General features: G+C 41.3%; 1 protein-coding gene across 21 annotated transcripts in view; it reads left to right on the top strand.

The window, feature by feature from the left end:
* The window catches only part of Sgip1 (SH3GL interacting endocytic adaptor 1), a 185,795-nt gene that overhangs the window by 79,510 nt on the left and 78,798 nt on the right, over nucleotides 1-27,487 (top strand). For 11 of the 21 annotated variants that reach the window (XM_035439747.1, XM_035439748.1, XM_035439758.1 and 8 more), the window contains 6 exons: nucleotides 6,660-6,723; nucleotides 12,014-12,038; nucleotides 14,850-14,921; nucleotides 18,577-18,633; nucleotides 20,649-20,703; nucleotides 21,434-21,609. In XM_035439747.1, coding sequence (XP_035295638.1) covers nucleotides 6,660-6,723; nucleotides 12,014-12,038; nucleotides 14,850-14,921; nucleotides 18,577-18,633; nucleotides 20,649-20,703; nucleotides 21,434-21,609 — 449 coding nt within the window. Of the gene's footprint in view, nucleotides 1-6,659; nucleotides 6,724-12,013; nucleotides 12,039-13,046; nucleotides 13,131-14,849; nucleotides 14,922-18,576; nucleotides 18,634-20,648; nucleotides 20,704-21,433; nucleotides 21,610-27,487 lie in introns of all 21 variants that reach the window. The other 10 variants (XM_027402305.2, XM_035439766.1, XM_035439755.1 and 7 more) reach the window with 3 other exon arrangements.

Below are 27,487 nucleotides of genomic sequence, written 5' to 3'. Positions count from 1 at the left end.
TTGTGTGGTTATACTACATTTGCACCTGTTCATAGAGAAATATTTCATCTCCGTTTTACTTACAGAATAATATAAACTAAATAATGAGATATTTCTTTAAAAGTTAAAGGCTTTTATAGGAATGCAGTGTCTCTGAGAAAAGCTAGGTGGGAGAAATGGTGTTCATTCAGAGCCCTTGAGTTAGTGCTGTACTTCCATCTATGGAGTCGGAATTTACCACCTGCAACATTACTTAAGCCAACCATCAGACTCATAACCTGAAAATGCCAACTACATTTTCACAAAGTTTGTAAGGCGGGCTAGTGAAATGACTCAGTACTAAGAATGTTTACTAATCAAGCAAGAGAACCTAAGTCGAATTCCCAGCACCCATGTAAAAAGTCAGCATGCCTGTATCCACAGCATTGGGAGGTGAAGACAAGCAGATAACTGGGATATCTGTGGCCAGTCATCCTTGCCAAAATGGCAAGCTTCCAGCTCAGTGAGAGACCCTGTCTCAAGACAATGAAGTACAAGGCCATAGAAGGAGATACCTGATATCCTCCTCTGGCTTCTGCAGGTACACTCACTCATGGCACATGCGTCTATAAACTCATGTGTGTACAATTATGTCCAAGCTTATACGTGCATGCATATGCATGCTCTCTCTCTCTCTCTCTCTATATATATATATATATTATATATATATAATCTGTCTCTCTGTGTGTGTGTGTGTGTGTATATGTGCATATATGTGCATACACACACACACACACACACACACACACACAACATTTAAAGAGAATTTGTACCCGGTGCCTGGCCTGTAGAGACTAAGTGTCTGCTTAGTGTTTCAATGATGTAACTGCTTCTTGCCCTGGACTTTAGTGCCAACAGCATCAAATTCTGTATCCATTGCTCTGTTTAATTCTTCAGTAGCATCACACTCAGAATTGGCTAAATTAAGATAATCTTTCAAACCTCTTTTTAAAGGTCTATTTTTAGCCAGGCATGGTGACAAACTCCTTTAATTCCAGCACTCAGCAGGCAGAGGCAGGTAGATCTCTGTGATTCTGAGGCCAGTCTGGTCTACAAATTGAGTTCCAAGATAGCCAGGGCTGTTACAAGGAGAAACCCTGTCATGGGGCTCGGGTGGGGGGGGATGTCTGTTTTTTAATGTCATTCCTTCAAAACTTGACTGGCTTGTCTCAAGGCACCAAAGGAAGCTAACGGGACATAAGTTAGACACAGCTCAGCCAAGACAACAGTTCTAGAGCTGCCCATAAAGGTGGCCTCCATTCCACAGCTTAGGGGGAAAAAAAATCTTCTCACCCTGTGTCTTCACAGCAGGAAATCCTCTTGCTGTGGACTTCAACATTTGGAGAGGAGCATTCCTTTTTTTTTTCTTTCTTTTCTTTTTAAAATTTATTTTACATACCAGTTTCCCCTCCCTTCTCTCCTCCCATTCTCTCCCCCCACCTCCCTTCTAACCACCATCCCCCATCCACTCCTTCTCCATCTCCATTCAGAAGGGGTAAGGCCATGGGTCAACAGAACATGGCATATCAGGCTGAGGCAGGACCAAGCTCCTCCCCTCTGCATCAAGGCTGAGCATGGCATCCCACCATAGGGAATAGGTTCCAAAGAGCCAACTCATGCACCAGGGACAGACAGGTCCTGGTCCCACTGTTAGGGGTTCCACAAAAGATCAAGCTACACAACTGTCACCCAGATGCATAGGACCTAGTTCGGTCCCATGCTGGCTCCCTAGCTGTCTACCAGTGTCTGTGAGCTCCTACAAGCTCAGGTTAGCTGTCTCTGTAGGTTTGCTGTACAGGGATCTTGACATATACCCACTCGTGTTCATATATTTCCTCCACCCTCCCTTCAACTGGACTCCCAGAGCTTGACTGTGAATCTCTGAATCTGCTTCAATCAGGCACTGGACAAAGGGTAGTCACCAATCTGATTACAGGGGAAGGCACCTGTAGAGGGGCATTTCTTTGAGTCAGGTGAAGAATAGAAGAAAGGGTATGTGATAGGTAGGGTTTTAGTTGGGGGGGGAGGTGTTACGATAAATCTTTCCACCAAAGGCTATTGAGCCCCACCACCAGGTGTAGGCTTTACGCCAGCTGCCCGCCCAAGTTAGGACCCCAATTAATGCACAGAGATATTTGTATTAGGTTCAAATGTTGCTTGGCCAATGACTAGGATTCTCATCTATTAGCTTAGTCTTAATTATCATAAATCTTTATATTTTATAAGACTTATAGAGGATATCTTTCTCTGGCGCCCTCTCTTGCTGATGGCTCATATCCCACTGCTGGAAGAGACGAAGGAGAAAGAGGACACTTCCTGTTTCTCCTTGATCAAATATGAGTCTCCTTGCTATGTCACCTCCGGCCTGGATCACCACTTCTCTACTACATTTTCCAGAACTCTCTTTGACTCCTAGTCCTGTCTAACTTGTTGTTTCATTGGCCAAACAGAACTTTATTAAACAATCGATAAGATAAACATACACAGAAGTACTTCCCCCATCAGGGGTGGTAGGGAGGAAAGGGAGGGAGAAGGGAACTGGGATTGTCATGTAAATCAATCTTGTTTCTTATTCAAATAAAAAAATGAAAAAAATAAAATAAAAGTTTTTTGCTTTCCTTAATAAAGAATAATTGACCCAAATCCATGCCCTATACCCAAAACAATCCCAATTAGAAATTGACTTTAAAACTGTTCTTTCAAGGTCTGTGAAACCCAGTCCATATAGAGGAATACTCCCTGAGCCAAGACACACAGGGGTGGGCCTAGGCCCTACCCCAAAGGAAACTAAAGACTCTGATGACACCCTATGGAAGGCCTCACCATCCTAGGGGAGCAGAAAAGATATGTGATAGATAACGTTTTAGTGGGGGGGGGCGGGTAGGGGAGGATGGTGGGAGAAGGGAAATGGGATTGTCATGTAAAACAATCCTGTTTCTAATTCAAATAAAAAAAAGTTGAAAAAAAAAGAATTGTCCTGGGATTTTGATGGGGATTGCATTGAATCTGGAAACTGTTTTGGTATTATGAAGTCGGAATTGGAACATCATTAGTTTATTTTAACATTTTTCACATTTATTCATTAGTTTTTATGGGTATGGATAGGGGTGCATGCATTCCAAAGGTACATGTGTTGGGATGAGGAGACAGCTTGTGGGAGCTGGTTCTTTCCTTCTACTGTGTGGGTCCCAGCACGCTTCTTTATCCCCTTGGCCATCCTGCTAGCCCCTGTTTCTTGAGCAGACACAAAATGTCTTTACCTTGATAGTCTGATAATATCCTTGAGAATCATTTCTCCCTTCTATTACCATGGGGGCTGCGTGGGGTGGAAGACGGTGTGTATAGTCAGTTCTCCTACCTTAACATGGGTTCTGTGCCTGGAACTCAGGGTGCAAGGTAAATGTCTCGACCCACTGAGCCATCTCACTTAGTTATTTCTCCTAGGAGACTTCCAAAATATTTTTTGGTAAGTTCCCAAAAGGCATGACTGACTGTACCTCGTGTTTAGCAGGGGTTGTATTATTTCTGATTGGATCTTTAAAAGCAATTCATTAAGATATAAATAACTTACACTTTGTTTTTGTTGCTTTAATCAGTTTTCTTTGCACATTGCTCATTTTCTCAAGTCTTTCCACTTGTCATGGGAGGGGCCCTCTTTTTAATGCTTATTTAACAACATGACTTGTTTCCAAAATGTCACATATCTATGTGTTCCTTTTTATATTCCATGTGTACATGTATTCTGTGCGTTAGAAACATGACTTTCAGTCACACTCAAGTTCCAGGTTGACGTAGCATTTTATGAGTGTGCAATTCCTTCACCTTTTATTGTTGCCTGTTATAAACTGAAGAGTGAAACCCAAAGAGAACAGAGGCAACAGCAAGCTGTGCAACCAAAAACAATGCTGACTGAGATGGCTGCTATGTCCCCCAACTCTGGGCCGGTGCACTTTTTCCTGGAAAATAGATAGCTCAGGACATTCATGACCTAGTTCACATTGGCTGTTGTCCAAAAGTGTTAGTCCGGGGCATAGCAGTTTTGTTGCTAATACAGGATTACCTCGAATCTGAAAGTTGTGGATCCTTCCTGATCTGTTTGAGATGACGTGCTATCTCTTATAAGTAAAGTTACCAGAGTAAAGGACTTGAAAATACAAGTTAGTAATGGTTGTGTGATGTGTTCCTAAAGTCATCAATAGGGATTCATGAGTACAGCAATCATTGTGAACCTAAAGCTAAATTGGAAGCAGTGAGAAGCTGAAACCTGGGGTAAATGGTAAGAAGAAAATGATGATTATGTAACTACGGGTATTTGTCCCCATGGGCAAATAAGACAGCATAGAGAAGAAAGAGATTTAACAAAGAGAATTGAAAATGGAAAGGAATGGGGGCAAGTGTTCCTAAATATTATGAATAGCTTGAAATGTCAGCCAGTTCCCCTATAAACTCATTATGTGAAGAGTCATGGAGAATAGTTTCGTGTGGGTAATGGTTTTTAAAAAGAGCATTGACATTTTAAAGATCTAAACATCTTAAATAGAATGAATATTAAATGCAAAATCAAGCTGCACTGAGACATTTTGAAAACTATATTTGAGTAGTATCCTTAGAGACAGCTAATGAGTGACTCAGTGCCTCGACTGACTCATGGGCCTTGAGAAGGATGATAGCAAATGCCTGATTCTGTCTATTTTTCTGGTTGTACTTCCTGCCAAACAAATCCTGCCAAATCAGTGACTATATTTTTGTTTGTTTGTTTGTTTGCTTTGGTTTTTTTGTTGTTGTTGTTTTTGAGAAAGGATCTCACTCTGCAGTCCAGGCTGGTTTCAAACTTTAAGCAATCCCCCTGTCTCAGCCTCACAGTTGCTGAGATAGTAAGGATAAACCACCCTGCCCAGCAATCACAGGTTTGTTTTTAGTTCGTATCTCTCAATACAGCTTTACCTACAGTTCTGATTACACAAGCATCTGCTATGGGAAAACGGCACTTGCTAACTAACAAAGCCCAGCCATGTGCACACCTGTGGAACATGTAGGAGGTCTCAACAGGTCCTTGATGGAGTGATAATGGAAGACCCAAACTTGGCTTGGTTTATAAGCATATAAGAAAGGGGTCTTCTTGCCCCACTTCTGCCTGAATGGTGCTTTCTTGGAACTCTAATCAGCAAATGTCATCTGATACCTCTGCAAAATGGGCAGGTGGAGGGGAAAGGGCTTACATGCAAATCAGGCAGCCCTGGCCTCTAGGCTAGGAAAGCTCACAGTCATCAGAGAATCTGAAATAGCTGCTGAGTGGCACCACTGATATATTAATACATACAAAAGCATGAAAAGTAAGATTGATAGGTCTTGTTGGGCAGTGGTGGCACACACCTTTAATCACAGCACTCAGGAGGCAGAGGCAGGTAGATCTCTGTGAGTTTGAGGCCAGCCTGGTCTACAGAGTGAGTGCCAGGACAAGCTCTAAAGCTACACAGGGAAACCATGTCTTGAAAACACAAACAAAACAACAACAAAAAATTGATAGGTCTTATCAGCATGTAGCATTGGGGCCTGACCTTCAAGGATGAATTGAAATTTTGAGTGTTGGCAAAATAAGCAGTGAATTTCAACTAGAGATGATAATCCTGAGGAAGAGATGCTGGTGTTTGGGGTGTGCTTAGAGAATAGTTTATATTCCAGCCTAGCCATGATCCTAAAGATGAGGTGGGAATGCTGGACGAGAGATGGGGAGAGGAGTGTGTATAGCTCTCCGTGTAGGGCTCATCTTCTCTGCATTTTAGGATTATCCACTCTCAGGTACTGATCCACCCTGGAAATGGCTATTCTAAATGTGTGATTCAGTTTCTTGGCAAAGTCTTGATCTTAACTGATGAATAACAGTAATCTAAGAAAAGCCCGTGATCTTTCCCAGCTACAGCATCCTTATGTTGCTTATAAGTCTAAGAACTTCCCCTGCTGAGGCCCTCATAAACACCTGTTGAAACTTCAATAATGCGTCATATTCACACATTCACATACATATGCTGACACTGCTTTCTGAATATGCAAATTTAACAGCTATGTAGCAACTTTCCCTTTTCTTTTCAGGACTGGTGATTGAACCCCTGTGGGTTTCCACTCCTGTTGGGGGTCAAATGACCCTTCACAGGAGTTACCTAAGACCATCAGAAAACACAGATGTTTATATTACAATTCATAGCAGTAGCAAAATGACAGTCATGAAGTAACAATGAACTAATTTTATGGTTGGGGGTCACCCCAACATGAGGAACTGTATTAAAGGGTCACAGCATTAGGAAGGTTGAGAAGCACTCACTGCTCTAGGCCCCGGTCTATGCTAGGCAGGTGCTCAACTACTGAACCATACTCTTAATATCCCTAGTCCTTTCCTTTTTCTTTTTCTTTACCTTTATAGAAGAAAAAAAACCTTTGAGACAGGGTCTCAGAAAGTTGCCCAAACTGATCTTGAATTCACCCTGTAGCAAAGAAGGGGCATTGGCTTTGAAGTGGCCCAGCCTCTGTCTCTGGAGTAGTGTGCACAGTAGTGTTGGTAAAGTTCACCAGGTCCGGCTGCACCTTCCAGGATTCATTCCCCTGTGCTGCTGATTGTTTCCTGACCCTTTGCCATTTTCCCACAGGACTGAAAAAACGCACAAGGAAGGCCTTTGGAATACGCAAGAAAGAGAAAGACACTGACTCTACGTACGTACTTCAGAGTTTGCCTGTCTGAGACAGCTTCTGTCTAAGACACTGCTATAGTTGATGCTGAAAGAGTGCCCCAAAGTCTCTCTTGATAACATGTGTTTGTTTTCCTGTGCTTTCCCCATTTCCGCATCAACTGTCACTGTTCAGCACAAATTCTTCTTAGGGTCGTGCTATTGAAGGGTAGAAACTTTTCATCATGGGTTCAGTTTTTTTTTTTTAATCATGAACTTTTTTACTGCCTTATATTTAATCTGTTACTTGTTATTACATTTGTAGAGGAGTTATCTGCATAATCTGCCCTATGCAGGCAGATTCACCCTAGCCCAACCCACAAACATGCCCTCGATGACACCCAAAGCTCTTATGTGAGGTCCCAGGATTGGGCAGGTAGAACTGTAAAACCAATAGAATAGGCAAGAACCTCAGTAAGAAACCAATGCCCCAAAAAACCATGGGGCTGCTTTGACGCAGTTGATGAATTCCCTGTGTGCCCCAGTAGACCCTGGAGAGTGTTAGTAATGTAACATGTTCATTCCACTGTGTTCTTATTTAACCATATTGAATATTCATTCAGAACCTGGCCCTGACGAAAAATCTCAGATGTGTTTTCAAGCTGTACAAGTAACATCATACATGAAGTTCACTGGCCAAGAGCATAGGATCTCAGTCGTAGCTCAGTAAGGAGAGCACCAGCTGGCTATGAAGGGATGAAAATGCAGGGCTGTAATGGCCTGCCCTGTACCAGAATGGAGTCCAGTAGGATTCTTCTTCACTCATCATGCCTGAAATAGAAAAACTAGGAAAATGACAGTTGGGGGTGCCAAGGTGAGAATAATGAATTATTCTCATCGTCAGCTTTTTAATTTTCATTTTGACTAAATATAAACCTTACCATAGGATGCTTAGCATTCTCTCATGCCCTTCCATTCAAAAATATAGAATTCAATCAGTAAAAAATTAAACAAATTGAAAAGTCTTTCTCACAACTAAATGAGGCAACATGTAAAGTGCCCACTGGGCTCCTTCATATTTACTAGGTGCTGTTTCTATTCTGACTGGTATAAACTGGTAGTAATGAGTTCCTCCCAAACAATTAAAATGGAATTTCACAAACAATTGAAGATAAGTATGCAAGTCCACATTTGGCCTTGTGCTTCATGGCAGGAGGGCCTTGAGTTCAGCCTTCTAAAGGATGAGGGAATGTCTTTCACACAAATGCAATAATAAAAGTAGAAGTAGAGAGGCGGGAAATCTAGCAGGCATTCAGGACAGAGCAAATGGACAGAGTATTGGTAAAAGTGGTGATGAGAGGCAAGGATGGAAAGCAGATGAGGTGAGATAGGAATGGTCATCTTGAGTCCCAGAAATGTTGTCAGCCAAAGATGTGAAGAACTGAGAAAGATTATCTTTCTGTCTAGATACTAGACGTTAATTCTCTTCACATTATGTGTTTCTTCTTTTGGTAAATATTTCCTGGAAATTATATTTACTGCTTCCCTGGTGTGGTTTCTAAATGATTAAGTTAGGAGTATTTTTTTGGAGCATCAAATAATTTACATTGCTTCTTGATAAATTTGCCATTTTCTAAATATTAACCACCAAAACGAACGCCTTACTCTCTTTTGCCCCAGTTCAGCCAAGAGTCTTAAGACCTTGGAAATTATGCAGGCCTTTACTTGGCCTCAGTTTCCTCTCCTGTGACAATGAGTGAAATCCACATGCCCTAGAAGGCCAGACACTGAGCTGGTGAGGCTGTCAGTCACATTTGGCAACACCGACATTTTGCCATGTGTTATGTGGAACATTGTTGGAAGTGTCTCAGAAGAACACCACAGCAGAAGCCAAGTGTGTTGCTGTGAAGCTCTCTCCATAGCTGTACCAGAGATTTGGGGTGTCTAAAAAAGGCTAAAAAGATAAAACAAAAAACAAACAAACAAAAAAACCTCTCTCATGCATAGATACACTGGGGAGGTTGCTAAATGAGCCTCAGGGCAGGCTAGGCTAATTTGCATGTAGCCAAAGCACTTCTTTTTCCATTTCGAAGAAGTCTATGCAAGTAAGTTATTCCTCATGACTTTGCCTCAGATGCCCAGTGTCTCTCTGCGGTCTTCTAATGAGGCATTACTTTATAGAATCCCAAACACCTTTCCTTAACTTCTCATCTGATTGCCAAATTACTTACAGGAGAGCAAATTAAGTATAAACTCGTTCCCCCAACAGTGATGGTTAAAGGACACATTGTCTTGGGAAAGCTTTGGTTTCTTATGAGCCCCTGCTCTCTAATTGGATCACGTATCATTCTTGGAAAAGGAATCATAAACACAAAGGGGTTAGCAGAGCGCTCTGGCGGTTTGCTTCAGCTAATGCCTATGTCAGCCTGCAATCATTGAGACCTTGTTGATGCCAACCTTTTCCAGGATTGTTGCAACTGCCGCAGGGTTGCTAAGCAACCTGCTAGCGTAGCAGCCAGCATCAACTTCAGCTGATTGAACCTCCTCAGAGAGAGTGGGTTTAAGATCCAGAGCTTCCTGATTTGATCATCATTACAGTGGCTGATAGAGAGAGGAAGGGCAGACTATTTGACTGCACTGGTAACCCTCTTCATTTTCACATAATCCAATAAGGTTAGTAGCAGTATCTCACTTCTAGAGAGGAGAAACTGGTGCCAGGTGGGGTTAGTCCCTTGCTGAAGGCCGTGAAGAAACAAATGAGGCTGAGAACAGAACCCTGCTCTAGAAACGGCAAAGATGGGAAAGACTGTCACCCAGACAAAGAGTCAAAGAGAAATGGCAGTAGTTACATGAAACAAACCTTTAAAACTAGAGGTCATGCATCCAGGATGAATGACAAGGTTTAAAACAGAACTCACCCAATGCAATGGATCTGTCACTTAAAAAAGGAAAAACTTATTAGAATGGAATACAGGTCCAAGGCGTTGGTTCTCTTGCAGACTGCTATATAAATTTGGAATTGTGCAAAAAATGGCGAATTAAAAGCTGCCTCTGTGTGACCTGGTGAAGGAGAAGAGCCGGTCTGTACCTGAGAGAGAAAGAACAGAGCAGCATCAGAAATGCACAGAGGGAATGGGAGGGCAGCTGGAGAGTGAACTGAAGAAAAGCAAAGCAGCTCATAGAACTGTGACGTGATGAGAGCCACACAGTCCTCCCATGGGGAAGCAACCTGGAGGAGCCACTAACCAGCACCCAGACATACAGAACCGCTGCTACTCCACTGGGGTTGGTAACACACCAAATGTGCCGGCCCCTGCTTGCCACAGCCCCCTGGGACCAGCAAGCTGGAGAGAGAATAGATGGGAAGCAAAGTCATGGCAGAAAACCAAATACACTATGGCTGAAGACAGTCCAGGACAGTGCTGACTTCGGGAGCTCCATCAGAAGCGTGAAACAGGAGCCTAAGGATGAAATCTCCCACAAGCACCCCACCTCTGCCAAGATGAGCAACAGCATGGGAACACCAGAACTGTGCTGAACCAGGCAGTCTTGCCCAGCTCATGCATTTATTCTTGGGCATTTCCGGTCATTGGTCAGGGAAGAGAATGACCAGCAGCAGAGGTAAACACAAGCCTCGACATGCACCCCACACCCCCTACTAAACACTGAATGCCCTGAATGGAAAGTAGGCTCCCCCAGCACACCAGAAAGAGATGTAATTGGATAGCTGGTGTCTCCCATTAGGAAATTCCAACAGGACGCTGTGTCCAGCACAGAAGCCAGCTCAGAAAGGGAGAACATCTAACTTATCTGCATCACTGAGAGCATCATCTATAGGGAGAACAATCCATCAAAGGGGCAGCCACAGCATCCCACCTGGGAAGCAGTACAAGCTGGTTGGTGATAGATTTTCCCACATCGTTTTATTTTTCTTTGGTGTTTTATTTTAATTCACATTTATCACCATTCATTAGTTCCTGTTAGACTGACTCCTACCTGAACAGGCTTTTCCGTCTGTTCTCTTTCCTGGGGCTCTTCTTGAATATTTTCTCTATTACTCCCCACACTTGTAGTCCACACACCATTGCTCTCTTTCCTACATCACTCACTCACTCCACATCTTCGCTTTTACTTCCTAACTATGAATTCTTGTAGCCCTAAAAACTATAAACTACAATTTCTCTGAAAGTGTCCTCATGTCCCTGTCTCGGAAGCTTACTGGGGACACAAGTGTTCTGGTTTTTTGGTTTTATTTTGTTTTTTTACTCTGTATGAATACCAAGGTTGCTGTAAATCATCATTTCTGTATATGCAGTTTGCTTCCCCCTGCAAAATAGTAATGAGGGAGAATCCAAGCAGAAACAGCTCAGAAGTACAACAAACAGCAAAGTGAAAAAGAACAAAATGAAATGTGGGGTACACAAAGATCCCAACAAACGTACAAAACAGACCAAAGAAACAGAAAGCATGTGAGAAATCAAGCCACTCTTACACAGCTCCTCAGAGACAGAAAACAAGGTCTGGCCAGCTGGGAGGCCCGAAGACTCAGGCTCAGAAGCCCTTGCTTATAGTGAATCACAGCTTGGCACCACCATAGAAACGCTACCCTGGGATTCAGCAGCAGAGGGCGCCACTTAGTACAATTCCAACTTCCATCTCCTGCCATATCATTGAAAGTGCTACAAATAAAGAAATAAAGAAGAAGGTACAGATTCTCAAACTGGTTGAAAACTACCAGAGAAAAATCTTTGCCTCATAAAAGACAATTCGGGACCACTCACAGGGGATAGCTAAAGGAGTATACATGTGTCTGTGTACTTGCTTTGTGCCTGGCCCTCTAAGTAGAGTTAGCAAGAATGGGCCCAGGGGACTGGAGAGCTGAGAAGCTCAGTATGCACCTGCAGCAGACTCAAATTCAGTTCCCAGCTCTAATGTCAGGTAGCTCATAACTGTCTGTGACTCCAGCTCCAGGGGATCTGACACTCTCTGGCTTCTGCTGGCTCCTGCATTCACACTTGCACATAATTAAAATGAAACAATTCCTTTAAGAAGGATGGGCCAGACTCATAGGAGCGATGTGGATCATGGTCCAGCACTGCCAGTTTGTGCCTTTGGACTTCAGTTCCTGGTGACAATTTCCCTGCCTGACACACATGTGCCTGCCCCACACTCAGAGGTTGCTCAGCATGTTGGTTTTTGTTCCTTTGCTGGGTTCACTGCAGTGGAAATGCAGGGCATCTGAACACAACAGCTAACAGTTCTTACTGTGGGTCTTTAATCACTGGGGCAGGAATGACTCCTTTTCATAATGGCTACCAATTTCTTTTCTGTTACAGAGGCTCTCCAGATCGAGATGGGATGGTAAGTATTTAAATGACATTTTTAGTGGGTTTGCTATACTTAAATTTCCTAAAGGCCAGTTTCTCCCTCTTCCTCCTCCTCTTCCCCCCCTCCTCCTCTTTCCTCCCTCCTTCCCTCTCCCTTGCAGGACTTTTCAAAAACCCAACTATTTTAATTCTCTTTAGTAAATGTGCATGAGATACAAATGTGGTCATCGTCAAGTTAGACTTTATATATTGTGCTCACCTAAAACCCAACCCCAGAGCACACAAGCAAACTAGCCACAGAGATGGCAGATTAAAAGCCCGACAGTTTGCACAGGGGCTGCTCCTGTCAACTCCTATTTCATCTCTAGTTCAGTGACATGAAACTCATTATTGGGGAAATCTTCTCCAGCAGCACCTGCAGTTGTAGACGAGCTGCTTCCCAATAAAACTGAAGGAAACTTTCCCCTTGAGTAGCTAGGCTGCAAATGCATTTTTCCTATTAAATTCAGAAATAGGGAGTGGTCTTGAAACTATTTATGCCTGAATTTACAGCCTGCAGGAGAAAAACTCATCCACCTGGGTTTCAATTTAGCAGGAAGTGACTCCTAGCTGGTTGCCACATTTCTTAGTTTTTAAAGCAGTCTGGGGTATGCCAACTTGGACTGATCCACGTTGGAGTCTACCCTGGCTTCTAAAATGACTTCCTTCCCATCTAATCAGCTGCCTATTCGGAAGGTTCAAAAGAACAGCTGTTATTGAGGGGAAAATGGACACACATTAAGCTCCCTGGGCCAGAGCGAGAACTAAAATAAATCCAGTGGTTAAAAATATATATATTTGAAAAACTGCTCCTTATAATATTCTACCTAACAGGGTGCTGATTGCAGCCGTAGCAGGAATTTTCCTCCTGCATTTGACTTAAGAGTTTTCAGCTTTGGGGTGCCTTTTGCATTCATGTGATTCTTGCTATGAAAATGTTTTTTAAAAAATAGAATTAAATTGATCAGACTTTGGGGACCTCTATAATCAAGGCTCTATTCAGCAGGGGAAAAAAAAGGCCCAGAAGACTCAGCTTCTCCTCACCTCTTGCTTCTGGCTCAGAGCCCTCTCCTTAACTCTGTCTCAGGTACTCTCTGCTTTCTGTGTCTTCTCTTTGCTTCTGGCTTGGTCCTCTCCCTGGGTCCTTCTGTCTTTCTGTCCATGCCTTCGCCAGGCTCTGTCATCTCCTCTGCCCTCACTGGATTGCTACTCCTGGTTTTTCTCATTCTCCCACTCTCTTAGTCTTGTCTTATTTTCTTTCTCCAAACCCCTGCTCATTGTCTCTGAGGCTCCATTGCTACCTCTCTGGTCTCTGCTCTTCTGAGGAGCCTCAATTTCAACATCTGCTGAATTCTGTGCCATGGTACCTGATGTTGAAGACGGCCATGAACATGTGCTGCAGGCATGGGCTCAATGCCTTTCAGGTCTCCTTGGGTCTTCCTTGCACCATCCCAAGTGCTGTAAAAATCACTTATCAGCTGTTATGTCCTCTTCATTATTAGTTAGAAATGCCATAAAGATGTGTTCATAAGGAAGAGGAATTATTTAATTACATTTCTTCCAGAAATAACCAAGACCTCTTCTGGAAAAGGCCACATTCAAAATAACTGTGTTTTCTCAGGGGGAAAAAAAAGAGGTACAATCATGGATGATTGGAAATTATAAGTCAGTTACAAATTCTACAGGAAAATGTTCAAATTTCTCCCAAACACTTTGCCACCAAATTCTGAGACCCAATACTGGGGACTAGAGTGAATATCTCTGTTATTGGTCTGTAGAAATCGCAGCCTGAATTTCTTCTAAACTCAAATGAGATTTTAAGACCTTGGATCTATGAACTGTAACAACTTTGATATGGTTGAGACAGCTTCCAGATTGCTGGCTGCCATTTCAAGGCCTGGGATTGGTGTTTGCCCTTTCACTAATATGATTCTGCCAGCTACAGGTGTTCTCAGTTAGTGCTTATAAAAAAGTTTGTACCCAAAGAGCCTGTGCCAAACTGAAACTTAATTTCAGTTTCTCAGTGCCTGATGGAGCCCATCACTGATGAGGCTGCATGGCAGGGCTGCATGGTGTGAAGGTGGGTGTGTCTTGCTGCTCACCGGCTGAGTGTATACCCATCCGTCATCGGCAGAGCTGTTTGTCACAATGTCTAGCCCTCAGGTAGCTGTGTATGACTATGCATTCTAACCCAGAGACAAACTCTAATTGATGCAGGGTAGACCGGAACTTTCCCTAAGCAGTTCCGATCCTCCACAAATACGCTGGGGTACCAGGGTCAGAGTCCCTGGCTGTGAGAGCTCTTCTGCTTGTCTCTAAACATGCAGCCAGGAAAGGGCACAGGTCTGGAACTGTCTTCTGTGTGCCCTGTAGGTCTCTGTTGGCCTTTCGGAAGGCTCCAATAAGAGGAAAAGAGAGGAGCTATGCTTTTCATCTGTGGAGTAGGAATTCAATAAGAAATCACCCAGTCCCTTTCTGTATTGTCTTCATGTCTGTTCTCTATTCATAGGCTAAGTGCCATCAGAAGGGGGATCCAAATGGCCCCTGGTGCCCCAGCCCATCTCCCACCTTCTCCCTTCCTCTCTTGGCTTAGCCAAACTGGCCTGCTGAATAGAGCCTCATTATGGGCCCCAAAGTCCGCTCTTTGCTTACAGAACCCTGCCATGATTGGCAGGCCGCACAATTTGGTCTAGAGGTTGTCTCTACTGTGATATGTTTGCTGACTCCATGTGATTCTTTATATGTGTCTTGAAGAACAAACAGACCCTTTAACAACTCTTTTCTACATGAACACAATCAATTCCAGCAGCCCAGCCCACATGAGCCACCCTACCATAGCAAAGCAGAGTGTGCGCGGGAAGGAGGCAAGAAAGCTTCGGTAAGGACACAGATTTTAGTTTAAAATTTCCGAGGGGTTGTAGAAACAGTGAGTAAAATCCCCACCTCAAATCTGGAAAGCACAATAGCACTACTTATTTAACAAGGTAAATTACTTCTTAACTACCCAGGTCCGGGTTTTCAATCAACCATACAGACTTCATGTGCTGAGATTTAGCTATTCTTTTAAAGAATGGGCAATCCTAAAGTCTTGCATTGTCTTTTGTCTTACACAAAGGACAGAGACTTCAGTTTTTCAGGTTTTTAAAAGATTCTGTTGTCTGTAAAGATGACAGATGATAATATAAATATCAATGTGCAAACTGAGTTGGATTGCTCTTGGTAAAGTTAAGTATCATCTATAGCAATAATATCTGGAGTTTGGCAGGACCCTGCCTTGTGGAAACCAGTGACCTTGACCAAAAAAATCAAGAGTCAAGGATGCTGATCTTGGCCCAGACTGTACATTAGCTACAACTGTATTGCTCTTGAAAGCTATTTAATTAAAATTCAGCCCCTTAGTTGTACTTGGTTTCAAGTACTGTAGAGCCACTCCTATTATGAACAGTACAACACAAAGGGTATTTTCATCTTTACAGGGAGTTCCAGTGGCCAGTGCTGTCTTGTAAGATTGTTTACAAAATGATCTAAGTCTATTTAGCAGGAGAGAATATTTTGACAGTACATCACATACTTTTAAGATGATTGTGTAGTTGTAAGCTGATCTTACCAAAAATGGGGGCATCCACAGTGGAAACATATAACTTTGTTGAACATGCAGTTGAGGCAAATAATTACTATAGTCACTGATTTAACTCAGTGGTTCTCAGCCTTCCTAACGCTGCCCCTCTTTAATACAGTTCCTCATGTTGTAGTAACCGCAACCATAAAATTATTTTGTTGCTACTTCATAACCGTATTATTGCTCCTGTTATGAATCATAATGTAACTATCTGATATGCAGGATATCTGATATTGGACCCCATGTGAAAGGATCCTTCATCCCCCAAACGGGATGCAACCTGCAGGTTGAGAACCGCTGATCTAGCTCATCACACTATCTGAAAACAGATGATAAGATAACCAAAGTAAAATGCCTATTAAATCAAGATGAATATCCCCATGAGTGTCAATCATCTCCAAAAATGGTCAAATTCTCAGGTTATTAAAGTTGTACTAGATAAATGTCGAATTTTCAAAAAGAGAAACAGGAAAAACAAAAGTATATTACTCAGATTCCAAGAAAAAAAACCAAAACATTGTTTAGGTTTCGGCAAAAAGCTGGTGCTCCCTTCAACCTTAGGTCCAAGCGTCCAGTGATGTTTCTTTCACCGAATGTCTCCCTGCTTTAAAGTCCTTTATGGGAAACTGGGACAGCCACTAGTTACGAGCTGTGCCTTGCTCAGTGTTTAAAGATAAGAATTACTTTCCCTTGTGCTTAACCAGAAGAATCCCAGTTAAATCCTGATTTACCTTTAACTTGGTGATGTTCACTGTGAAACAAAAGTATTTGTTAGAGTAAATGAGCTTGAATGAAAACAAATTGCCAATTTCTCCTATAAAGCCACTCGTATGCATTCATGTAAGGGTGTGTGTATGTGTGTGTGTGTGGTGTTGAGTATCTGACAAAAAGAATTTATTGTTACAATCTATTGCTTGAATTAAATATTTGTTTGTAAAATGCTTGCCATAAACAACCGAAACTCCCTTAGGGTTTCCTTTTCCTTTGTTTCAGTCTTCCATTGGTTTCCATAGTAACAAGGAAACATTTACGAGGCCCAAATCTAGAAATTTAGTAAATTCTTTACACAAGTGTTGGATGTATGTTGTCAAGAAAAAAAATGCATCTATACTAACATACATATATATAATTTATCTGAACATGTAGAATATATTGAATTTGAGGAATTTTAATCACAGAGAGTATTAGCAGAGAAGAAAGCTGTAGAACTAGACAAAATGTGAACTCATTAACTTACCTAATTTAATTTTGACGACAATCCTTTGTATGAAGGAATCATTTAGAAACTAGAAAGCAAATTATACTGATAACAATATCCATGGGTTTGTGTCTCTGGAATCCATTTAGTTTATTTGATTCTCTATTATTGTGTCAAATTATCTTTTGAACTTGGTTGTTATATATACTTTCTAAGGAGTTGAAGCATCTTGTCTTAAAAACATATACAGACTATATATACATACATACATACATACATACATACATACATACATACACACACATAGGAGGCAGGCCTGTTTCTGGAGAGATTATTGACACATTAAGTTGACCATGTTCTCAACAGTAGCGTTGTAATGCACACAGGCAAAGCTAAGGCAGTAGGTTCTAAAGGCCTTTGACAGATTGGTCAAACTGCTACTGAAGAAATGATGCCCGCATATAAGTAATATTTGTAAGGAATGGGGAAAAGAGAGTGATCAGCATAGGTCCCATGTTCCTGAGTATGAGGCCTTGTGAACTCTCATGCAGTGATAGTCTGTATCAAGAGAAAAGCACATCACTTTTCTATATCCCTCACGGCTTGTCTTAGACTGCCCATGCAACATTCAGTACACCTTAATGGATGTTGATGGTTCTCCCGGGTTTTCTAGAAATCCTCTGTGCATATTTAAAAAGCTCTCCCCTGTTTGTCAATGTGGATAAGTTGCCAGCCACACTGTAATGCAAGTGGCCTTACTTGTGATTGCAAAATCAAAGGCCCTGTGCTCAAGCCCCATGTATCACCACATGCATTGTTCTGAAGTCTGCTATTGCTCAATGACTTGGCATCGCTTTGTGTGCTAAATGCAAGAATGTTGTTGAATGGACTTTTCATCAATAACCTTATTTGTGTTTTTGTCCAAAAAAACATAGAGAAGCTTATTAATTTCCCCCTGGAGGGTGCCACATCCCTGGTCAAGTACTTTTGTCACAATTCTACTGTGAGCCAAAATAAAACTTAGATAAGCAGGAAACAGCCATGTTGGGTTCCTATCTTCTTGCAATAGTGTGTGCTAGTGGAGGCACAGAACGCATGAAAAGAGAAACCCACCTTTAATCTTCAAATTCTAATTTAATAATTTGGTAAGAAGAGCCACTTGCAAAGAATAGCAATGTGATTTTTAGTGACTAGGAACTGAATGAACTAATGTAAAGCTTATTCCGTTTATATGTTATCAAGTGAGTCAGTGGCATAAATGATTTAAGCAATTAATGACTCAGCAGAATAGCCCGAGTACACTGGAATTATTTCTATGTCATCAGTAGCACAGAAGTCAAAGGTTTCCATTTAAAATCCATATGTATGATTTTAATCCTCAGGATATAGAGAATTAAATCATAATGTAAACCCTACAAGGTCATCAGTAATTGAGTAAAATTTGAACAGCTAGCTGTGAATACCCCTATGCCTGGTTTGCACTCTTGTGAAATAGGTACATAGGCTTCTCATTCAGTGCCATGGCAACTGCATTTACCACTCAGTTACACCAATGTGCTTTTTACTGTAGGATGCTCTAATCTGTCTTTACAGTGCTGGATTTTGTTAGCTCATGCTAAATACAGATAAGACTTAAGTGGCTTTTGTCCCATTGTGGTCTTTCTTCCCTTTCATTCAAATGTTTCCCTTCTAAATTTATTTTCAAATTTATTACAGAAAAAAAGCAATGGGGCACCAAATGGATTTTATGCAGAAATTGATTGGGAAAGATATGTAAGTATAAGAACTTTTTTAATGTACAACTTTAAAATTAATTGAGGCACTTAGATACATAAGAGGACATAGAAATAAGTAGAAAACCTATAGTTCATTTGGAAATGTCTGCCGTGTTTAGAATGTAGTGAGGTTCACAGCACATGAACCAGGTTCAAGACCTGACACCTCCAAGCACTAGCTGTATGTGGCCCATAGTAGTCAGTCAGTATAGTGCTTACCTGGTCCCATAGTTGTAAGGACTCTGGGATAATTGCTTGCACATTCCAGGAACATACCAAGCCCACAGCTGTATCCAAAAATACTTTTTCTCTTATTAAATCTAGGTGATTATCTTTCTAAGTAGCTTTGAATGTGGAGGCAAATAAGTTAACTGCTGATCCTGGGTTACATGACTGCAACTATATGGTATAAACTTTTCCCAGGTCAAGTGACAGTTGATTCTCGGGGAGTAAAGATAGATCCCAGCTGAGATCTAAACCCCCCATAACTCTTAGCATCATTACCATACACTTTGCTATTCACAGTAGAGCAGCCTTTTCACCCACCTGCACTACCCTCAGATTTCTAATCATACAGAATTGTTATGTACATAGTTTTTGCATCAGAGATCTCTGAATGCTGCCCCTCCAATCCCAACTTTAGCAGGGCAATGCACACAGTCCTTCCTTTGTCTTGGCTGAGGATACAGTCTCGAAAACACAGGGAGTCAAGGACCAAGGCAGACTGATGCTGACTTGCTATCTGGCTGTGCTTAGTTTCCCTTTTAGTTATTGAGCTCGTTGTTGCCAAATGGGGTTTTCGTGTCATTCAATGGGACTGTGTCATATATTTATAATAGGAACTAAGATGTGAAATATGAACCCCAATATACACACTGTCTTTTTATCTTGCCCAGCTGTTCCCTAAAAGTGTTAGCTCTCTGCCATTAGCTTCATCTAGCAGTCCATCTCCTAGGACTGGAGAGTAGAAACCTTAGACTCTTCTTGAAACTTCCCTCTTCTTTTTCCTCCTAATACCAAGAATTCACAATAAGTCCCTCCAAATGTCCTTGGTTCATCCTATCCCATCAACAAAACTCGAGTCACACACAGTCTTAGCAATCAAGCTTGAGTGGATACACATATTTTAAATGAGTCATCCTTTCTCCTGTCTTCAACAACCTTACCCTCTGCCCCCAACATGTTCCACTGTGACTAAGAAACTTCAGCAAGACAAAACCCCCACCCTAGCATACAGTCGCTGGCTCCCACCCCACCGTACATCATATTTCCCAATCCTGTCATCCTTGTTACTTCGGCCTTCGCCACCTGAGTCACACAGTGTCTATTCCTGCCATGGCATCTTACCCCACACTCTTTCCACCACTGTGGAGTAACCCTACCCCCACCCTACCCCCTTTATCTGCGCTGAAAGTCTCCAGCAGCACCCCCCCCTTATTCTTACAAACTAAGCAGATGTCTCCTCATTTTTAATAACTAACATTGATATCTTGTGCAATTTTCCTTTATAATTTTTGCCTCAGAGAACATGTTTTCATTTCCCTGAGGGCAAATAGTTTGCATTTCAAATGCCCATGTTGCTTGGCACAGTCTGTGGCTTAGGAAAGGCCTTGTACGTTCTCTTGGAATGCTTTCTTTTGGAAACAGCATTGGGGTCCTTCAAATACCTTGAACAAAGATTTAAACATAGACTGTGTAGCAGTCACTTCCAAAAGCTAAATCCTCATCCCCTTAAAATAAGAGACTTGTCTAATATTCTTAAGTAGAAGATTCTAGAAGGAAAACAATTTCTCTATCATTTTGGGGAAATAACCAATTACCATGCATTTTTATCCTTTTTTTTTTTTCGAGAATTTGAAACAGGAATACTGTATTTACACCATGTTCACCCTTCCGTCTCCAGCCTCCAGCTTCTCCTGTGCCCCCAACTACCTCTCAAGTATTCTTTAAGTATTACTGTTACATATATGTGTGTGTGAATGTGTATACATGATGTTCATTTGTGCTTTACAGAACTCACCTGAGCTGGATGAAGAAGGTTACAGCATCAGACCTGAAGAACCAGGCTATATCCTTTTTTTTTAATGTTTAAAATTTATATTGTCTCAGAAACCAGTAAGCTGAATTCAGGTCTCACAAAGTTACCAAAATAATCAAAGCTACTATTAGCCTCAGAGATGACTAACTAGCCCAGAGGACAGCCTGGTGGCTAATGAGCATGCCTTGATCTAGTCAAGAGACAGAGAGAAAGTGACAGGGTAGAGGAAAATGTACAGTAGAACAGTCTGCACACTTGTGATCCTGGCTTACCTGCTGAACCCCGATATGGCAGTGTCACTTACAGTGACTGGCAAAAAGCATTACTGTCCTCTCTATCCAACTCCCCCTGGAAAGACTCAAGCAGCCTTGCCTTACTCTGGCCAACTACGAAGCACTCAAGACTCTTTATAGGTGCCCCTTAAAGTAGCCTTCCAGTGTGTGGAGACGAGAGTTCCTGCCTGCAATCTGTGTGTGATACACAAAGTTTACTGGTCACAAAGGAAGGAAGGAAGGAAGGAAGGAAGGAAGGAAGGAAGGAAGGAAGGAAGGAAGGAAGGAAGGAAGGAAAGAAAGAAAAAAAGAAAAGAATGCAGGACTAGAGCTCATAACCCTAACCTTTTCCTCCTTAGGTTCCATTTTGCTTTGGTGTCCTGCCATCTAAGGTGACTTTGCTGTGTCTACCTGTAGCCACTCTTGTCTTGTCCTTACCAATACCTCTGAGCAGAAGAAAGAGCTAAGTGTCCTTAACTGTGTTCTACCTACCAAAGGAAAGCACTTTTATTCTTCAAGTGAATCTGAAGAGGAAGAAGAATCACACAAGAAATTCAACATCAAGATTAAACCATTGCAATCGAAGGACGTCCTTAAGAATGCTGCAACAGTAGATGAGCTGAAGGCTTCAATAGGCAACATTGCACTGTCCCCGTCACCTGTGGTGAGTGGAGTCCTTATGTTAAGCTTTGCTGAGGTTGGGTGGAGAGCCGTGTTCTGCCACATGTGCTAAAAAGCCACATGTGTCCAATCTGGTGAGCTCTGCAACCCCTGAATAAGTCACTCTTACCCTCTTCCATTGTGGTTCCTTGTACCTTCCAAACTAGTAAAAGCTCATGAAATTGTGTTTTATTTTCTAATAATCATCAGACAAAAAAAAAATAAGAAAAAGGTGTTTCAGAGTTACCTCTAAAGAAGACTTAATTTTAAAAGAATATGAACTTCACACTAGCGAAGTTTTAAAAACACATCTTAGTTTTCTGTCTTCATGAGAACACACAAAAGCCAAGAAAATTATTTTTAAAATACCTCCCCTTGTGATGCTCCAAAATCATAGAAAAAGTAAAATCTCACTAGATTTCTAAAACTCGGGCTCTCCATTATTTTTTTATCCTCAAATTGTTTTAGATACTCTGGGAATTTAGAATTCTCATATCCAGTTGTTGTTTTACCTATAATAATCGGACTTCTCCCATGATCCGGGCTTCCATTCCCCATTCCTAGCTACTGGATTTCTTCGGTTGCTGACTTCCAAGTGCTGATATTTTCTCTGTGGGGTTTGGAAAATGCCAGCATTGTCTTCTAAGAATAGCCGTGAACACATATGCAAGCTCCCTAATGAGATTCTCTTAGCTTCTCCAGGGAGCATCCCCCTCAACAGTAGTTAGTAAATGCCGAACTACTTTCTAGGGGCTTCTGGAAATAGCTCAACTAACCTTTTGAAAAGAGTTGTAATTGTTTATTCCTTGAGACTAAATTTGGCCTTCCTGGGATAAAATTTAAAAAAAAAAAAAGCAAATCTTAGTGCTTATACCATGTCTTGGTGACAATTAAAATGATTGCTAATAGTCATCCACACATTGAAAATGGACTTCCCCATCATTGTACATCATATATCCACCTGCTACTTTAACAAACGCATGGGATACTGTTTCTTTCTCCTCTGCAATGGAAGGTAGAGATTTTAAACATGCATTCTGGCCTATGGTTGGTAGTCCTGGAAGCAGTAGGTAAAACACCCCCTTTCACTTTTCAGCTGACATCTTGTGCATCGCCTTTCACTAACTGAGTCACTGTTTTTGTTTGTTTGTTTGTTTTTAATTCTAAGAAAATCTATTTAAATGTCAGGAACAAGTTTATATCCCTTTCTCTGTAGGGCATGATAAATTGAGTGGGTATTTGGAAATTGCATGGGGAGGTGGAAGAAGGCAAGTCCCCCTGATTAAATGGATGGCTGAATGGGAAAGTGTACGGGTCCCAGAAACATAGCTAAAAGCTCACTGAATCTAGGCAAGGCGGGATCCACTGTGTTACAATGAATGTGTGCCCAAGTCATTTGGTGCATCTTCCTCCAACCTGATATGCTGCTGAGACACAGTGAGAAAAGTGGCTGGAAGCTGGAAGCTTCCTCAGAAGCTATCTTTAAGGTAAGCAATTGCCATCAGGTGGTTAAGGCTCAGATGAGAAAGAGTTCATGCAAAGAGAGCAAAGTAGATGAATACACACCGAGACTACTATTTGGAGTTTGGCTGCCACTCACAGCAGATTGGGTGGGGTTGCTTCCCTGATGCCAGTCCACAGCCCGATTTGTCCCCTTTGCCATGGAATTGTCTTTCATAAGAGTCACTCCAACATATTTGTAATTTTGATACTTAGACTAGAAATGAGCTCTTGCCACCCTTCTAGGGAAAGTTCTGTAGTCGGACTTTCTATTCCACTGCCAGCCCCAAAAAACAACAAAGAGACTTATTAACAATGAAAGGTCCGCCTTAGTTTAGGCTTGTCCCACTAGCTCTTATAACTTGTTAACCCATTTATGTTATTCTACATTTTGCCTAGTGGCTTTTTACCTCTCTTTCATTCTGTATGTCTGACTCCCTCTATGTCTCGTTGTCATCTGTCTTGCACATTTCTAGAATTATCTCAAGTTCTTCTCCCCGCCCCCAAAAGTCCCATCTGTCTCTTGTGCCTAGCTATTGGCCATTCAGCTTTTTATTACACTAATCACAGCAACACATCTTCACACAGTGTACAATTATCCCACTTTTCCCCCTTTTGTCTAAATAAAAAGGAAAGGGTTTAACTCTAGCACTCTATATACAATAAGAACAATTATCAGGTAAAATTTACATTTATGTTGTCCAGTCCATATGTATTTAGCATATTTGGAGAGAATACTCTATTATCTATCATATCTTGGTGAGTCTGAAGTTACATACACAATTCATTTTCTATCCTAAAGTGTATTACTAACCCAAAAGTATGTTTTTAGACTTCAAACCATTTTCTTAGATAAACAATTTAATGTCTGTTGATGGAAGTTTCTGTCCTGCCCCATCCTATAGCCATTCAGTCCCAAATAAACCACACAGAGGTTTATACCAATTATAAACTGTTTGGCCTATTGCTTAGGCATATTACTCACTGAGCTCTTACAATTTAAATTAACCCATAATTCTTATCTACATTTAGCCATGTGGCTTGGTATCTTTTCTCAGTAAAGCATTCTCATCTTTCTTCCTCTGCATCTGACTGGCAACTGTCTCTCTGCCTTTCCTCTTCTCAGAACGCTCCTAGTTTGGTCACCCCACCTATACTTTCTACCTGGCTTCTGGCCAATCAGCATTTTATTAAACCAAGTTGAATGACAAATCTTTACAGTGAACAAGAATATTATTACACATCAAATGTATCTCAACCTTATACACTTTGTGCCACTTTTCTTTTTAATTTGGTAGCAAGGAAAACTATCTAGTTTTGGTAGCAAGGTAACTGTCTAATCTTCAACCCCATCAGAGACCCAACAAGGATATAATATTACAGGAAGTCCAGAGCAAACAACTTCCAAAACAATAAATGAGAGACATCTGGCTGCCTGGACAGTCACCCCAAGGTTTCACTGCAATTTGGGGGCATCCATCTTTGGCCTACAGGCCTAGAAGATCTGACAGACTTCTGTGAAGCCAGATTTTTTGAAGGACTGTCCTATCTTGTCTTGGCAAGGTTTGGCAGTCAATTTCTATTGTGTACTCTTTTTCAATTTGGACAGCATACTGTCAGCAGTTGAGGCAAGGGAGTTTCTTGCTCAGTGGCTAGCTTTACCACAGCAAAAGCAAATTCCATATGGAGGTTCTTTGATGTCCAACATCATTTTATGTAGATTGATGCTGCCAGGAGCAGACATATCTTACTGTCATGGAAAAGCCATGTTACTAAAACATTTTAAATGCCATATTCTGAAGGTCTCTGAAGTTTGCGAAGACCATCTATCTATTTAAAATATATCTGTTTGACCTTGAAAACATACCTAACATGACTACAAGTTTGATTATTATAGATGACTAACTACTAACCTGAATTTCTTATTATCCTAAATAGTTTCCAAGGACTAATACTTTACATTGCATTTTTAATTGATCTGCATAGATACAATACCTTAAAAAGAGTAGAAACATATATACAGTATATTACAACAAAATAACCTTAAATTTGTATCAATATATAAAAATCTATACCAATGTAAAATATTTGAGACTGGTGGTTGCTTTTTGGTCTAAAAATAGATTCAATAATCTACCCTTTTATCCCATCATTCCCAGAATCCCCATTTTCTATTCAGATAAAGATCTTTGAATCCAATCTTCTTTGCTTCATTTTTCCCTGACTATGACCACTGACAATTTGTAAACAAACCCCTGAATAATGACAAGTATCCATAATCCATTGAACAACCAAAAATCCACCCACCCCACCTCTTAATAATGTGGGTGTCATGTTCTTACAAATACTTCCTGTTCCAAACCACATACTTACAATTACAAATAATGCCTGTCTGTGGGCAATGGCATCTTTAGGGAATTCTGAGAAAATTGGAATATTGTATGAATCTGTAGTTTATGAAGCTGGACCATCACAGCTAGCAACTTTGAAGTTGTTCCGGATGCATGTTTTTTTTTTTTTTAGGAAACTACAACAGAGGCATTCTGAGATGCTGTATAGCCTGGGTTACTTGTCTTTATTAGTTTCTGGTGTTTTATTTCTGAAAACACACTATTTTTTGCATTTTTATTTATTTTTTACATTGCAATCCCAGTTCCCCTCCCTCCTCCTGTTTCCTTCCCCACTCCCCCCTTCCTCCCATCTGCTCCACAGAGAGGGTAAGGCCTCCCCTAGGAAATCTCCTAAGTCTGTCCCATCATCTAGTTGAAGAAGAACCAAGGCACCTCTCCACCCCTACACCCCTATGTCTAGGCTGGGCAAGGTATCTCTTCATATAGAATGGGCTCCACTAAGTCAGTTTGTGCATTAGTGTTACATCTTGGACCCACTGCCAGTGGCCTCATATATTGTCCCAGTCACAACATTGTCACCTATAATAAGAGTCTAGTTTGGTCATATGCAGGTTCCCCCATTTGTCAGACCGAGACAGTGATCACTCACTAAATCAGGTCAGCTAATTCTGTGAGTTTCCCCATCATGGTCTTGGCTCCTTTGTTCATATTATCACTCCTCTCTCACTTTGATTGTACTCCAGGAGCTTGGCCCATTGGTTAGTTGTGGGTTTCTGCATCTGCTTCCATCTGTTTCTGGAAGAGGGTTCAAGCTTCTCTGGGGTTATGGATTGTAGGTTGGGTATCTTTTGCTTTATGTCTGGTATCCACTTACAAGAAACACACAAACTATTAAAGGTAACATATATATCTGTATTAACACATTGATGGAATGTGTAGTGTGCACAAGTCAGTTAAAGATGATTTTTTTGTTCTATGTTGGAGCAGATAAAAGGCATCTGTCAACTTTATAAATCCTTCTGGACTATATAACCAAACTATAAATCTTCTTCCATGTCATATGAAAGGATGGCATGTAATAATAAGTCATGAGGACTTCGTAGCCAACAAGATTTATCATGTCTCATCCAGTCTAAGAGCTGCTAGAATAGTAGAGGAATCAGCAAATACATCACCTGTCCTATAGTCCTTCTTGGTTTCTTTTTTTATGACTGTAGCCAAGATTCTCAGGAGGTCTCCCCACAGTCAAAGCTGATCTTTATTAATTTTGAAGAGAACCATAACTTTTTGTTCCCTGTGGAAGCAAAGGCATAATCTCTCCCTCAATACAACGTATTGTTTACTTCCATTTTGAAGTTAAGACATTCTTAAACTACATAGGTTGGTTTGATTTAGCATTTTCCATAATCCAGTGTCTCTTAGTAGCTATTGTTTTTTGTATATTAGTATGAAAAAATTCAAAGTTAACAAAAACACCATACAGGATCCAGACACCCTGTGTATTTCCCACCTTTATGTGGCTTTTTTCATTTTTTATTACTTTGCCCTTTATTTAAAAGCTTCACTTTATTATTTTTAAACTATTCATTTTCTATGACTGTCTATACCCATTTTCTTTTCTTTCTTTAGCATCTAAGCACATTTAAACATACTGTACCATTTTAGATGTTTTCTGTGTCTGGATCTGGCTTTACCAAGTGCCTGCAGTGTTCTCTACCACTTGAGACAAATCTTCAACTGCCAGGTGAGCCACCCCACAGCTCAGCTTTGCACATGGTGCTGACTCATGGTACTGGCAGCTGGCTCTAGCCCTCAGGCAGCAGCTGGGAGCCTTGCCTCTGCAAGCCAAGCACCAGCCCACCTGAGAGACTGCAGGACTGGGAAGCCACATCTGGCTCCATGTTTGTGTGTTTGGAACTTTTTAAAAAAGATTTTTCAGGTCCTATGTGGAAATGTGTGCCCTCATATTGGATGTATTCGGACTTTATTTTCCACCGCCAGCACCAAATAATGACATGGGAACTTAGTGTT

The sequence above is a fragment of the Cricetulus griseus genome, chromosome 2, assembly GCF_003668045.3.
Source record: "Cricetulus griseus strain 17A/GY chromosome 2, alternate assembly CriGri-PICRH-1.0, whole genome shotgun sequence".
Lineage (NCBI taxonomy): Eukaryota > Metazoa > Chordata > Mammalia > Rodentia > Cricetidae > Cricetulus > Cricetulus griseus.
The sequence above is the reverse complement of the archived record's forward strand: the minus strand, read 5'-3'. Positions and strand labels throughout refer to the sequence as shown.